This window comes from Rhineura floridana, chromosome 1, assembly GCF_030035675.1.
Source record: "Rhineura floridana isolate rRhiFlo1 chromosome 1, rRhiFlo1.hap2, whole genome shotgun sequence".
In the NCBI taxonomy this organism is placed as follows: Eukaryota; Metazoa; Chordata; class Lepidosauria; order Squamata; family Rhineuridae; genus Rhineura; species Rhineura floridana.
This window is the reverse complement of record NC_084480.1, coordinates 279988216-280003720: the sequence shown is the minus strand read 5'-3', so window position 1 is coordinate 280003720 and position 15505 is coordinate 279988216. Positions and strand designations below refer to the sequence as shown.

Genomic DNA, 15505 nt, shown 5'->3' with positions numbered 1-15505 from the left:
CCTACCCAGTTTCTGCACTAGGAACTACCTTATCTCCCCCCCCTTTCCCCCGTCGGCCAGAGCTTGACTTGGCTGGAGCGAAGAGACCGAACTCCCCGCAGGCGACGGCGACCGCTCCCCTCTTTCCTCGCGATTCCAGGAGGAGCCTGTCAGGGCGGCCTCCTTTCAGCTACACGCGAGGAGGCTGCCTCGAAGGGAGGAGTTATGTAGATTACGGATGAACATTCTGGAGTGGAGGGGGAGAGCGCAGAGGCATAAGCACAGGCTGGAGAGCGGAGGACGGGCGGCCCGGCAGCCGAGGCCTTGGCGAGCGGAAGGAGGGGCTGGAGGAGGAGGCGGCGGCGGCGGCGGCGGCGGCGGTTGCTGCGCGAACGAGGCGCCTTGCAGGAGCCGCCGCTGTAGTTGGACGCCGCCACGTCCCCTCCCTTACGGGACAAGCGATGAGGATGAAGAAGAGCTGACCGAACTCAATGCCCGCGCCGCCCCGCGTCCTGGAGTGAAGTGTCTGTTCTCGCTCCCCCCTCCTTTCCCTCCCTTCCTGGAGGTGAACCTGCATTAGGCTGTTCCTCAACCACATTGGGGGAATTTCCCTCCTCCCCCTCCTCTCCCCTTTAAAAATCGAGTGTGCGTGCTCTGTTTTTGTTTGGGTCCTCGAAAGGGGAGAGGGAGAAGGAAGGAAGGAAGGAAGGAAGGGGGGGGAAAGGACAGCGGCAAGGGGAGGGGGAACCCCGCTCTCGCTCCTCTTGTCTCTCCCTTCTCCATTGAAGCACAGTTCACTATGATCTTACTCGCCTTCAGCACTGCAAGCCGGGGGGATTTCGTGCATCATTCCAGGGTGTTTTTCTTGCAAGCCTTGCTTGGGATTTTATGTGCGGCTGGGTGCAGAGCGGAGCAGTATTTCAATGTAGAGGTAAGATCGAGGCTGCGTGTGGTGTGTTTGGGTGTATTTCTTTCCCCCCCTTTTTCTTTTCTGGGTTATTTCTTACATTGATTCAGTGTGTAAAAAAAAAGAGAGAAAGGGAGGGGGGAATCCCAAACCTACCCAGCAGCTGCTTCTGAGAGAGCAGCCAGGACGCTTTTCCTTCCTGCAACCCGGAGAGTTTCCCGTCAAAGTCTCTTTGCCTCATGGTCCGCTTATGCCGGGAGGCGGAAAGCCACGATGCTTGGGCGCTGGATATTCACTATTGTGCCCTGAGAGTGCTTCCCTTTTTTTTCCGTACTGAGGCGGGTGGGGATATGAAAGGGTCTAAACACGCACGCATCCATACATGACCAGTGGGAGGTTAGAGAGACGAAACTGGAGGGAGGCTGAAGGGAAGTCAGGACTTTATATCGCTAAGACAAAAGATCAGGGTGGTGGTTTGTTTGTTTTAAAGGTGGTGGAGGAGAGAAAATAGTCTAGAGCAGGGTTGCTTTTATCACCTCAAAGTGTCCCCGTGGACTTTTGCAAGTGGGGCTGCTGAAAGTGGACCAAAGGGATATGCCCTCTGGCAATTGCAAACGCTCGGAATGGGGGCGAGTTAGGAGTTGGAGAGAAACTTTGTGAAGTTCTTTAAAATGTGAGAAGATGAACAGCATCCTGATAGGATCTGCTTCAGGGTTCATTGCTAGAGTTCAGCTAGGCTGCTCCCAGTTGTTAGTCCAAGATCTTTGGGCTAGGCTTTACACTGGATCAGGATTTTACAGCACAGTCCTGTACATGTCTATTCAGGGGTAAGCCCCATTGAGTTCAGCAGGACTTACTCCTAGGTAAATGTAGAGTTGCAGCCTCCGTCTCACTGTAAGATTTAGTTATTTCAGGTTCTCTGCTATCACAGAATTCTTTCATTCTATTGCGTGTTCGTGATCCCCTTATTAATAACACAATCCTGTGCATGGCTACTCGGAAGTCAGCCCCATTGAGTTCAGTGAGGCTTCCAGTTAAGTGTGTATACAACTGCAGCCTAAGTGTGGTTGGTTGTTAAGTGTGCTGCAACCCCCCCTTTTGTATTTTCCTCTGTACATCTTGCTGTAATGTGTGTCTGCCTTCCTCTGTCAGTTTTTCTTTCTCTCTTATGTCACCATCTTTACTAACAGCTGCTTTTCATCTTGCTCACCTACTGTTCCTGGTTCAGAAGTTGAAAGAGACCACACAACCATAATGACTCCCATTCCTGTATCAGAGTCTGTCAGTTTTGCTTACTACACACCTGCAACTCAGTCCTTTTTTGACCCCACTGTGTCTTCAACTCCAAGGTTTCTCTTACTTGTGCACAGGTGATACTTTCTTTCACACAAACTCCCAATCTTTTTGCCCTCAGAATTACAAACCTTTCTCTGGATCTCTCCTTTTAGCAACAAGGAAACTTTCCTTGGTCTGACCATACAAGACTCATCCTCACCATTTCTGTAAAAAATCTTTTTTTCTTTTTAAATCCACCATCTGATCTTCCCTAATTTGTCTTTCTCTGCTGAGGATAATTGTGTCTGACTTTCCTCCACTTGCCAAACTTGGTCACTTGATTCTGTTTTTTCTGGGCTATAGTGATTGGCTTTCCTGCCATCTTGGCTTCTTCACACCCAGTGCCTCTCTTCCTATCACCCTGCATTGCCAATCATTTTCCCCAAATGTGTCATCAGAGGGCTAGGCTGTAAACTCTCTGGAACAGAAATGAAGTGTCTTCTACAGTGCCTGGCATGTTTTGGCTTAACTGTGATCATGGCTCTTAAAGTTGACTATGGGAGAAGAGCCAGTCAGCCCAAACTCATTCTGCTCTTGGCTGTCCTCCTCCTTACTCTCATTCTCCCAATGAGAAGTGAAGCAGAGCACCAAGGGGGGGGGAGGGGAAGAAGCCACCCAGTTCTGTTGTGCTTAGATAATGCCACCATGTAGGGAATAAGGTAGCATTTCCAACTCCAGAAGCATTTCTTCCTGCCACAGGGAGTTGCGGTGCCAGCCGCCTGCTCTGCAGGATACAGGCCAGCAGCAGATGGTGCTAGGACACGAGGAGAGAAAGGATAGTTTAGTCCCCATTAGGAATCTAGGAAGAGGCCAGTAGTAACAAGAGGGGGAAAGTGGGGGAGGGGAACCAGTGAAGTCCAGGGCAAGACTGATTAATGCAGAAGAGTTGGGGAAGTGGGTTTAGTTTTTCCCCTTCCTCATATTATTAGGATGTTTCACAGTGCTGGTTCCAGAGCCAGTGAATAACTGGGGGTGCGTGCATGTAAAAATCAGAGTTTGGGTACTTTGGCTTTGTTGCACAACGAAGCCTTGTCCTCTTTTGCATCTGGCCATCTGAAAAGTGAGGTGTGGACAGGATAGGTATTTAGGACTTCCTCTGCTTATTGTTACTCTGCTTACTGTTACTCTGGCTCTGCCTACCACTAGCTGCTCTGTCCTCCACCCCAGTAGGCACCGCTGCTTTTGTTCTAAAATGTTTGTGGGTTGCTGCAAACTCTAAGGTAGAACAGTCCAGGCACAGGAAGATATTTCATAGAATCATAGAGTTGGAAGGGGGCTATAAGGACATCGAGTCCAACTCCGTACTCAATACAGGAATCCAAATTAAAGCATACCTGATAGGTGGCTGTCCAGGAAGCCAGGCAAGCAATGTCACATTCCTCGATGCCAGGACACGAAATTGGCTTACCTGGGGAGCAGGTGGCTGGGATTTTTCTGGTCTTGGAATAATCTCTTTGTTAGAGCAAACGGTAGTGGTCCTACCTTATCTTTTTCTGCCTCCTTGAAATCAGCATAGGCTCTGCTACCAGGCTGAAAGAAAATTAATTTCCATTTATCTTTGAGTAAGGCTGAGAGCTTTTCAAGTGCCATTTGTTGTAAAAACTGAGCAGTCGTGACCACAATGCAGAGGGAACGTGAGGCTAAGGACTTGGCAGCGTTCTGGTGACTCTGTGCCATGGATTTCTCTGTGTCAGCATTGGACCCATAAAACACTTACACAGGGCAATAAATCACTGAGAAGCCATCCCTACTTGAGTACAGCAAATTCTGTTCCAGGAGCAATTTAAATAAACACAGAAGTGAGGGGGCTGCTATGGGTGTGCTGAACGGGCTGTTGGTAGCATGGAAAACAGAATTTAATTTCGCAATGGCCATTTTGGCGTGGATTTGAATGACTTATATTGCGGTTTGACCATTTTTTAGCATTAAAAACACTAAAAGGAGGGCTATATACAGGACACCTGTTGCACATATAAACATGATTTATGGAGGATATGTGTTTTAAACAGTGTTATATCCAACCAACGTTTACTCAGAGTAGACTGATTGAAGTTGATGATCCTAAGTTAGTCATGTCCATTAATTGAATGGGTTTACTATGATTAGGACTGTCATTGGATACGACTGTTAGGCTGCAATTCCATACTAACGTGGGATTAAACTCCATTGAACTCAGTGTGACTTCTGAGTAGACTTATGTAGAACTACAAAAAGTTATTTTGTTTTAACAAGAGATTTCCAAACTTGTATTTTCCTTTCTGGAAATGGCTGTATTGTTTTGGTTTCCATCACATGTTTTTAATATTGTAAGCCAGTATTTGGTATTGTGTTCTAGATCCTTGTGGGTCTTCTTGGAGTTAGATTCAAGTTTTGGCAGGAGAGAACACTTAAAATGTCCATATTCAACAACATAAAATAATTGTTGAGACCTATTAAGGAGGCAGTCTTGAATGATGTGGATGTAACGATAGCTGCAGTTTTTGTGGTCACATTGTTGTACAGTTATCCATTGAAGAAGGATGCAGAATAGACAATGCAAAATCTCTTAAGCAGAGTCACCAGCTCTGTGGAGGATCAGGACTTGGTGTACAGGCTTAACGGTCTTGGCCTTGACCACAATTCAGTATTTCAAGTGATAAACTAATTAATGTACATGTTCTTGCATGCCCACAAATGTTGCACCATTTATTTAAGAGCATTAGATCCATGTGTTCCTTTGATTATGTGCAGAAGTCTGCTTTTGCCGAAATAAATGAGGGTCTGGTTTGCGTGCATAACTACATGTGTAACTAGAGCAGGCTTCTGAAACTGATTTGTAGGTCTTGAATAATCGTTGTCATGATGTGGTTGGTGGAATGGATGGTTAACACCACTGTGAAGAATCAAGTCATCTCTGGATGTTTGCTCCACTTGGCTATGTTCTCTTATTGGGCCTGAATGTAGTTGAAACGGCATGAGATTCAATTTCACAAGATAGATGGCATTAGTCTGTTGCCACAAAGAAAATCGAGAGTATTACCACAATGTTAAAAGTAATTAAATGTAGCATGAGATTTACTAGTAAGCGGTAGCAGCAAGTGGGGTCAGGTGGCTTCCTAATATAGAGATTGCTGCCAGTAATTGAGAGTCGGTGGGGAGAAGCAGGGGGAAGATTGGTGTGGTGCGGGCACAGTGGCAGGAGTGTTGGATTGGCTCCCTGTGCCTGCACCATGCCAACTTGTCCGCCACCTCTTCCTTTCAATTATCAGCAGTGACTTTCATATTAGGAAGCCAGGCAAGCAATGTTACTCCAAGCAAGAAGTGGGATGGGATGACTGATGCCAGCCAAACCATTGGGAGCCAGATCACTCTCCAACAGTAGCATAATAGCCAGGCTGAGGAAGGAAGGTTATTAAAAGGGCAGAAGGCTCATGTTTTTCTAGCTATCTTTCATGAGAAGGGAAGTACCTCGTTATTCTAAAAGGAAAAAGGGTAAGCCGATTCATACATGGCCCCAGCATTGCTGCACAATGTGCTCTGAGCGTGGTAGGTGACAGGGAGTGTGTTGTGTTAACCTGCATGGAATATGGCCTTAATAACAAATTGCAGTGCTGTGAAACATATGCGTGGACATTATGATTTGGATAGCAGTGTCAATAGATCAGTATTTCATGTTCTTCTGTAGACTTGCTTGTAATCCCTAATCATGAATAAGTGGCTTTAGGAACATGGGCAGAATAATACTACTCTTCTCCCAGCCGTGGGAGAAGAGATCTGCTGGTAGAGGAGCTGCCATATCAAGTTTTGTTTTTTTCTCCCATACCTTCCATTGACTACAATGGGAGTTGTGCCACTTTTGTGGGCATGTCAGGAAAACAAAGGGCTTTGGATGTGGTATGGCCATGGCCACCTTTGCCACATCCCATTTTCCACTGACTTCTTCAGTGAAATGTGCTGGTGGACCTTTCTGCAGCTGTGTGTGTGTCCCTTACAGTGATGTAAGAGTCATCTGACCATTATATCTCTTCTCTGCCAGCAGAGCAGCACTTACACCTATGGTCTCTCAGCCAGTGTCTTGGCTAAAAATACTGGAAGTTTTGTTTAATTCCAGAGCCTTGAAAAATATATATATACAAAAATTACTAGCCAATCTGTCACATTATCTTATTTATTTTTGAAACAACAAAAAACCATAAAACTGATTGCTAGAGTCAATTCCTGCTCACCATAGGTGATCAGGTGAGTTGCTATTCAGAAGTCAGCTGTTTGCTTCCCATTTCATCGCATGAAATCCTGTTTCCATGAACGTCAAAATTTTCTAGAATTCTCTTGAATCCATATCATCAGAATTGGCTGTGCTGGTGTTGACTTCTCTAGGAGTCGGTAATAACTGAAAATCCAGTAGATAACTGTGAGTTCACACCTTTAATTTTTTGTGTAATGAATGGAACTTATTTCCAATTAAACATGGATGGTGGACTAGATGGGCCATTGGCCTGAGCCAGCAGGGTCTTCATATGTTAGGACTGGGAGCTTTCTTTCCCAATGCTATTTCTATTCTGTCTTGTATATACATCATTGATAAATACTTAGTTGAGAACAATCCAGGGAGATTTTCAAAGCAAGCTCTGCTTTCCTATAAGCAGTTCCTTGAGTGAGTTTAAATTTCCCCTTTTAATAATTGTGGCAGTTTAATTGCTTATTATGGAACATTACACAGTGGAACCAAAGCCTCTGAGAAATGCTGTCAAAAATGTAGAATTTTCTTCCCTGTAACAAACAGCAGCTGAAAACCTTTGGTTTTTTTTTTACTGCTAGCAGACTTTCACAATTAATGGTCCACTGAAACTGAATTGTTACACATGACCTTTCTAGCGCTCTCTGTTTAACATCCTGATCCTTAAGCATATTTACTTAGAAATAATCTGCTTCTTTTAAAATTGAACTTTTTTCTAATTTAAGTCGGTTTAAGCACTCTTAACTGGAAATAAGTCTCATGGAATTAAATGGGACTTAATTCCAAGTAAATGTGCAAAGGAGTGGGCTGTGTGTGCTTGAACAACTGTTTCTATTAGTGGTACATATGGATAAATTGAGTTAATGATGCCCTTTCCTCATTTTTCACTTTTCAATGACTTTTTTTTAAAAAAAATTAGAAGCTGAGTGCTAAAGTATCCTAATGAGAACTTATTAAAGACTACCCCAGAAATTCTAAATAAAAAGTGAATATCCCAGTTTGTATACATTTTAGAGTCCAATAATAGTCAATTGTTTTCATATTACTCATGTACATAAACTCCACCCTGAGATTGTGGTTGTGCCCGGTAGAAGGAACTGTGACCATGACTGGCACTTATTCTTGACTTGAGGGATTGGTTGAAATGATTGAAAATGGTTTCTTGACTCTTGCTCTGAATCAGTCATTCTTGTTGATTGGGCTCTCAAATCTCCCCATCCCAGATGTAGTTAAGGTTGTCTGACACTAGTAACTGACTAAATTACTGTAAAACAAGCTTGTTAGTGTCTTCTGTTCTTTTGGAAATATGAAAGGATTCATAAATAACTTTAATTTGTTTTAATAACTGACTATGAAGCACCATTTGGTGGAAGTCGGTGGATGGGGCTAGACATCTCCTAATGATGCCCATTTCATAATGATATTTGTTTATATGAATATAGATAAACTAAATATAAAATAATGGAACCTTCAACAACAAAAGCATGATGTAAGCATTTTTATTGACCACTGGATAATTCTGATGGGTATATTGAATATCCTATTTATTAATTATATAAGCACTCTTCTGTTTTTTTATTGTGCCAGGTGTACCACCAAATAACCTCCCCCCCATTACTCATCAATTGTCTATTCAAACAATCACTCAAGGACTCATAGCCCATGGTTTACCTCTCCCCTTCTCTGATTGTGGTTCATCATGAAGACCCTGGCTTGTATTAAACCAGGTTTACCAGTTATATCTGACCTGGAGAACTCCTGGTTTAATGTAAGTTAACGACTAAAAAAAATAAGCCAGGTAAAGAGGAGGGGGTTAAAGGATGAATGTTTGGCCCCAGTAGTTATTCATGGATTCATTTTTATGAAGTCTTAAATGATCATCTAAGCCAGAGCACTGAGGGGGGAAGCTGTGCAGCCAAGATGACATGCACTATGGCAGCCTAGTTCAGAACCTTTTTAGTGTGAGAGGCAATGGAGACTGAATGTTCATCTCTCTTTTCAAGTTGAAGCATATTGTTCAGGGTTGTTAAAACAAAAAGGGATTGCGAAGAGCTCCAAAAAGACCTCTCCAAACTGAGTGAATGGGCGGAAAAATGGCAAATGCAATTCAATATAAACAAGTGTAAAATTATGCATATTGGAGCAAAAAATCTTCATTTCACGTATATGCTCATGGGGTCTGAACTGGCGGTGACCGACCAGGAGAGAGACCTCGGGGTTGTAGTGGACAGCACGATGAAAATGTCGACCCAGTGTGCGGCAGCTGTGAAAAAGGCAAATTCCATGCTAGCGATAATTAGGAAAGGTATTGAAAATAAAACAGTCGATATCATCATGCCGTTGTATAAATCTATGGTGCGGCCGCATTTGGAATACTGTGTACAGTTCTAGTCGCCTCATCTCAAAAAGGATATTATAGAGTTGGAAAAGGTTCAGAAGAAGGCAACCAGAATGATCAAGGGGATGGAGCGACTCCCTTACGAGGAAAGGTTGCAGCATTTGGGGCTTTTTAGTTTAGAGAAAAGGCAGGTCAGAGGAGACAAGATAGAAGTGTATAAAATTATGCATGGCATTGAGAAAGTGGATAGAGAAAAGTTTTTCTCCCTCTCTCATAATACTAGAACTCGTGGACATTCAAAGAAGCTGAATGTTGGAAGATTCAGGACAGACAAAAGGAAGTACTTCTTTACTCAGCGCATAGTTAAACTATGGAATTTGCTCCCACAAGATGCAGTAATGGCCAGCAGCTTGGATGGACAGGGCTATCAATGGCTACTAGCAGCCGAGGGTAGGAAGGCGGGGAGGGGGCGTGGCAGTCATCTACCGAGAGTCCTTGGTTTTTGCCAGACCTCCTCTCCATAGGACTCAATTTGTTGATTGTATGTACTGGAGGTTGGGCCCGAAGGGCAGTTTAGGGATCCTGCTGGTGTACCGCCCACCCCGCTGCACAGCAGACTCCCTGGCCGAGGTGCTGGAGGTGGTCTCGGCTGTACGGGCATTGTCCCCAGAATTGTTAGTGCTGCGTGACTTTAACGTGCATGCCGAGGCCACTCTCACTGGAGCCCCTCGGGATTTCCTGGAAACCATGGCTTCCTGGGAGGTGCACCTTAGTAATACTGAGCCCACCCATGTAGCCGGTCATGCTCTTGACCTTGTGTTTGTCCTGGGAGAGGAGAGAAGTGGTCTGAAGTTGGGAGTGGTTCATTCCACCCCTGTGTCATGGTCAGATCACTACCTGGTAAACATGGACTTCTCGATGCCATGCCCCCTCCGCAGGGGTGAAGGACCTATTAGAATGGTCCGCCCCAGGCGCCTGATGGATCCAGATGGATTCCTGACTGCGCTAGGGGAATTAGAACCTGCTGAAGGTCGCCCGGTCGAAACCCTGGTGAAGGAGTGGAATGATGGGATCACCAGGGCATTAGACCGGGTGGCTCCAAAACGTCCTCTCCCCCTGAATAGAACTCAGCTAGCACCATGGTATACACCGCGGTTGCGTAGTTTGAGACAGGAGGTGAGACGACTAGAGCGCCGGTGGCGGAAATCTCGCTCCGAAGATGTCCGGACACAGGTTAGAGCAGCAGTAGCTGCCTACCAAGTGGCAATAAAGGCAGGAAAGAAGGCTTTCTTTGCTGCCTCTATTGCGTCTGCGGAGTGCTGTCCCAGGAGGCTGTTCCAGGTGGTCCGAAGCCTGGTCGGTCCAGTTGCTCAGGAACCCTTGGAACAGTCAAAGGCCTCCTGTGATATATTAGCAAAGCACTTCGCTGATAAAATCGAACACTTACGGAGCTCGATCCCGTGCGCCGTGGATACAGTGGATGAACCAGAGTTGGCCAGTTGCATGCCGGTAAGTTGGGATCGGTTTCAGCTTCTCCCTTCTGAGGATGTGGACAAGGTGCTTTCATCTGTGAAGCCTACCACTTGTCTAACTGATCCTTGCCCATCGTGGCTCCTTATGAGCTGCAGAGAGAAATTGGGCGAGGGGATCAAGGCGGTGGTAAACGCTTCCTTGAAAGAGGGTGTGATGCCATCAGCCTTCAAGGAGGCAATTGTAAAGCCCATCCTGAAGAAGCCCTCCTTGGATCCCCAAGTTTTCAGTAACTTCCGCCCAATTTTGAACCTACCATTTTTGGGCAAGGTCATTGAGCGAGTGGTGGCCAACCAGTTGTCAACACACTTGGATGAAACCGATTACTTGGATCCATACCAATCGGGTTTCAGGACTGGTCACGGAACTGAAACAGCCTTGGTCGCTCTGGTAGATGATTTGAGGAGGGCATTAGATAGGGGAGAATTCACCTTTCTTGTCCTCCTCGATCTCTCAGCGGCTTTTGATACTGTCGACCACAGTATCCTTTTACATCGCCTGGAGGGATTGGGAATTGGAGGCACTGTATTACAGTGGTTCCGTTCCTTTCTCTCCGATAGGTACCAACAAGTAGCATTGGGGGAGGAGGTTTCAGACCCTTGGCCTCGCAATTGTGGTGTGCCACAGGGCTCTATCCTCTCTCCCATGCTATTTAATATTTATATGAAGCCACTGGGGACAATCATCAGGAGATTTGGGCTGCAGTGTCACCAATATGCAGATGACACTCAGCTCTATCTTTCATTTAAATCTTCACCAGAGTTGGCTGTGGAGACCTTGTCCAAGTGCCTGGAATCCGTGAGTGGATGGATGGGAAGGAACAAGCTGAAGCTGAACCCCAATAAGACCGAGGTGCTACTTGTGGGGGACAAAAGAAGGTTGGGAGATGTTGACCTGAAATTCAGTGGGGTGAGTTTACCCCTGAAGGACCAGGTCCACAGCCTTGGGGTTGTACTTGACTCCAGGCTGTCCATGGAGGCTCAGATTTCGGCGGTGAGCCGGGCAGCCTGGTATCAACTACACCTCATATGTAGGCTGCAACCCTACCTTCCTGCTCATCAGCTCCCCCTGGTAGTACACGCCCTGGTCACCTCTCGTTTGGATTACTGTAATGCGCTCTACGTGGGGTTACCCTTGAAAACGGTCCAGAAATTACAACTTATACAAAATGCGGCGGCTCGACTACTTACAAATAGTTGCCGCCGGGATCACATCACACCAGTGTTGTTCGATCTACACTGGCTTCCAGTTGTTTTCCGGGCCCAATTCAAGGTGTTGGTATTAACCTTTAAATCCCTATACGGTCTCAGCCCAGTTTATCTTGCGGAGCGCCTTCAACGCCACCAATTATGCCGCCCGACAAGATCAGCCACTCAAGACCTTCTCTCAATCCCGCCGACAAAAACAGCTAGATTGGCGGGTACAAGAGAGAGGGCATTCTCAGTGGCGGCCCCCACTCTTTGGAACTCCCTCCCACAAGATCTCCGGCACGCCTCTTCCCTAAATGTATTCCGTAAAGCCTTAAAGACCTGGCTCTTTCAACAGGCCTTTGGGATCTCCGGGGAGGGTTAATTACTGTGACTGAAATGCCTCCTACCCTGTTTTAATATTGTTGCTGCTGTATTGTTCTCATACTGTTTTTATTGTATTATTGTATTTTATCTCATTGTGTTTTAACTGTTTTGTACGTCGCCTAGAGTGGCCTTTGGCCAGATAGGCGACACAGAAATTAAATTTATTATTTATTTATTATGATGGCTGTGCTGTGCCACCCTAGTCAGAGGCAGCATGTTTCTGAAAACCAGTTGCCGGAAGGCTCAGAAGGGGAGAGTGTTCTTGCACTCAGGTCCTGCTTGCGGGCTTCCCCCAGGCACCTGGTTGGCCACTGTGAGAACAGGATACTGGACTAGATGGGCCACTGGCCTGATCCAGCAGGCTCTTCTTATGTTCTTATGTTTATCAGTACTGGATGTGGCTACTTCCATGCATGAAACCTGGGACAGTTGCCGCCATTTCCCCTCCTCTCTAAAAGGAGCCTGTGCTAGTAACTACTGTGATGCCCTCATAGGTAACACACACAGGACCTCTTTTCAACAAGTGGGTTGGTGACCAACAGTTGGCCTCCATAACTCGTGGTTGCACAGTTGTAGCAACTGTCTTCCAGGGCTTAAGGCAGGGATGGGGTACCCCTGGCCCAGGGGCCTTCAGGTCTCTATCTGCCTCTCAGGACTCCCCCCCCAAGCCACACACAGTCCCACATCACATCTCTCATTAGCCCTTTTTTGAACCCTCATTGAACCATCAATGTTTTTGCCAGGCTGGAATTTGTCCTTGAACACTGAGCATGCTTCTTCCTTGCTTGTATGGAGGATAGAGAGGAGTGTGTGTGCAATCTAGCTTACTGTCCAAAGGTAAAATTCACATTTGTTGCTTTGCCCCCTTTTGCCATTGGCCCTGCCCACCACTGGCAAGTGGACACCAGAAGGTTGTACAGAAGGGAATGTGGCCTTCAGGCTGAAAAAGGTTCCCCAACCCTGGCTCATGGGAAAGGTTTTGACACAATATATAATGGATCTTTCCCCTTCATTGGTATAGTTAGCTCCTGCCAGAGTTATGTGCCATTTTTTACTCAGTGGAACCCGTTGTTCTGAAGAAGGCAAAGAAAAACTGCTATTCCCAAAACACTCCTTGCTTTACCTGGGTTGTGCCCTCATGGGATTAAGAAGGTTTGGAATCCAAAACACTAAGTTTCTGATTCTTGGTACACTTTCAGATGAGTATAGTATATTTAATCATTTCTGGGAAGATACTGATGAACTATTTTTTAAATATACTTCCCTTAAATTTTTTTTGTTTTGGTCATCTTACACATCTTACACAACAACATGCTGGGTTCAATATTGCAAATTATTCTCTTCTCACTGTTGGCATGCTACTTTAACTGCCTTAAGATTTATGCCTCCCTCCGTCAGTTTTATTTGAAACTATCTGAAAGGTCAGTGCCCGTGCTAGGAAGCTCTGCTTTCCTGATGTGCTTTGCAGGACTCTGTTGTTGAGTTTGTGAAGGTGGAGCACAGCATTATATAGACTGATGAATATTCTGAAGTTGTCTCTGGTTGCTTTTGTCTAAACTTGAGGATGGTTATACACAAAAATGTGGTGGTGGTTTTATTTAATTTTATTTATTTATTTAAAGAATTTATAAACCACCCACCATTTGAAAATATTGTTGAATGTGTACAAAAAGAGAAAGAAATGAATACAACATTAAAACAGTAAAAATACATTAAATACATCTCTAAACCTAACAGGAACAATATCTAACAATGCTAGCCTGAGAAAGCTTCGTTGAATTAAAAAAAAGTCTTAAGGAGATGCCTAAAAGAACAAACTGTTGGTTGCACCCTAATTTCCAGGCAGAGTGTCTTCTGAAGCATGGGCGCCACAGTACTAAAAGGTCTGGTCTGGGTAGTTGTAAAACAAACTTCTGGGGTGTATGGCAGTCACAAGAGGGCCTGACTTGATGACCTGAAGATTTGAGCAGGATGATATGGGAAAAGGCAGTCTCTTGGGTTAACATAGCCTAGGCTGTTTAGGGCTTTATACACCAGTAGTAAGACCTTAAACTTCATTCGGTAGCTAATTTGCAGCCAGTGTAGGTCATTTAACAGAGATGTTACATTCTGGTGGTAGGTAAGTCCTAACAGCAGCCAAGCCACAGCATTTTGCATCAGCTGTAGATTCCAGACCAGCCTTAAGGTCAGCCCCATAGAGAGCATATTGCAGTAATCCAGCCTTGACATCAATACATAATCCAGCCTTGACATCAATACATGGACCACCGTGACGAAGCTATCCTTGTTCTGGAACAGTTGCTCTGGGTCACTGAGACTATTTAGGGCTCTAATGACAAAGATGGATTCAGGAACACTCCCAAGTGATGAATCTGATCCTTCAGGAGGAGTGCAGTCTCCATCTAGAGAAGGCAAGTTGTCTATCTCCTGGACCTGGGAACTGCTCACCCTCAAAGCCTTGGTCTTGACAGGTCTTTACTTCAGTTTATTGGTTCTCATCCAGCCCTCCATTGATTCTGGGCACTGATTTAAGACTTGCATGGCCTTACCTGCTTCAGAGAAATCTGGTACAGAGAAGTAGAGCTGGACATATTGGCATGCTGGTGGCATCTCGCTCCAGATAATCTACCTGGTCAACACGTCCTCCCTTGGCCAGCTTTTATTGGCCATAAGGGGCAGGGATTGAAAGAATAAATGGTTGGCTGTGTATTTTTGAGCAGCTTGTCCATGTCATTAGGCTGCATCAACCAAAACTGATTCCAGATCAGCATTGAACACCACTATAGGATGTGGTATAGCAACAGCATCTAAATGTAGAGGAGGTGAGTGTATTTGTCTTCCAAGTGCCTAGCAAAAGATTCTAAGAGGATCTCTAGAAAGTCTCAAGTGTTTCTACTGAAAAGTAGACCTTTTTTGCTGCCCACACTGCTGCATGGTAGACATGACGATGTGCTGTAACTCATGTTCAGTCAACTTTGCAGCAGATCTTGCACCATTCATGCTCTAGCCATCATGTGGCCTGTTTAATTGTCCAAAGCTCCCTGGAGTACCAGAGGGCAAGACAAAGGCCTCAGCAGAATTGCCAGCTCTATTTACTAGAAAATTGTCCAGAACATTCAGTAATCCACTGGATTCCATTAGTCTCTGGGATGAACCTGTAGGATGGATTTGCCGTAGTAAGTCTGATTATGACAAAGGGGTAATTTGATCTTCATCCTCGGACTATCCTCCTCACCACTAGGGGCAAATGACTAAATTAAGGGTATGCCCTGCTCTTTGTGACAACTTGATACCACCCCATGGTTGCCACTGCCCCACAGACAAGGGAACTTCGAAGGAACTCTATCCTGGTTTCTTTTAGCACCCAGTCTGAGACTTGCCTCAGCTTGGTCAGGGAGACTGCTGAGCAGCAGGGTGTGTGGCACACCAGCGGAATCCCTGGTCTGTCTATGGGACATCACCAGATGCAGGCCTTCTAAGCCAGCACCCAGACAGAGATATCTCCTGGTGAGGGAGATGGCAACCCTATAGACCCTAGCAATATATTCCTGCCCCCCTAGTCTCTATTGGTGCAGCACTGTATACCTGAGTGGGCAAAGCTGGGTCAGATCCAGTCCACCTAGTTC

General features: G+C 45.5%; 1 protein-coding gene across 1 annotated transcript in view; it reads left to right on the top strand.

Moving 5' to 3' along the window:
- The first annotated feature begins 253 nt into the window (after positions 1-253).
- MMP16 (matrix metallopeptidase 16) overlaps positions 254-15505 on the top strand; it is a 278412-nt gene continuing 263160 nt past the window's right edge. Inside the window, exon 1 of the mRNA XM_061602657.1 lies at positions 254-910. Within this exon, the coding sequence (XP_061458641.1) occupies positions 779-910 (132 nt within the window). The 5' untranslated portion in view covers positions 254-778. The remainder of the gene's footprint in view (positions 911-15505) is intronic.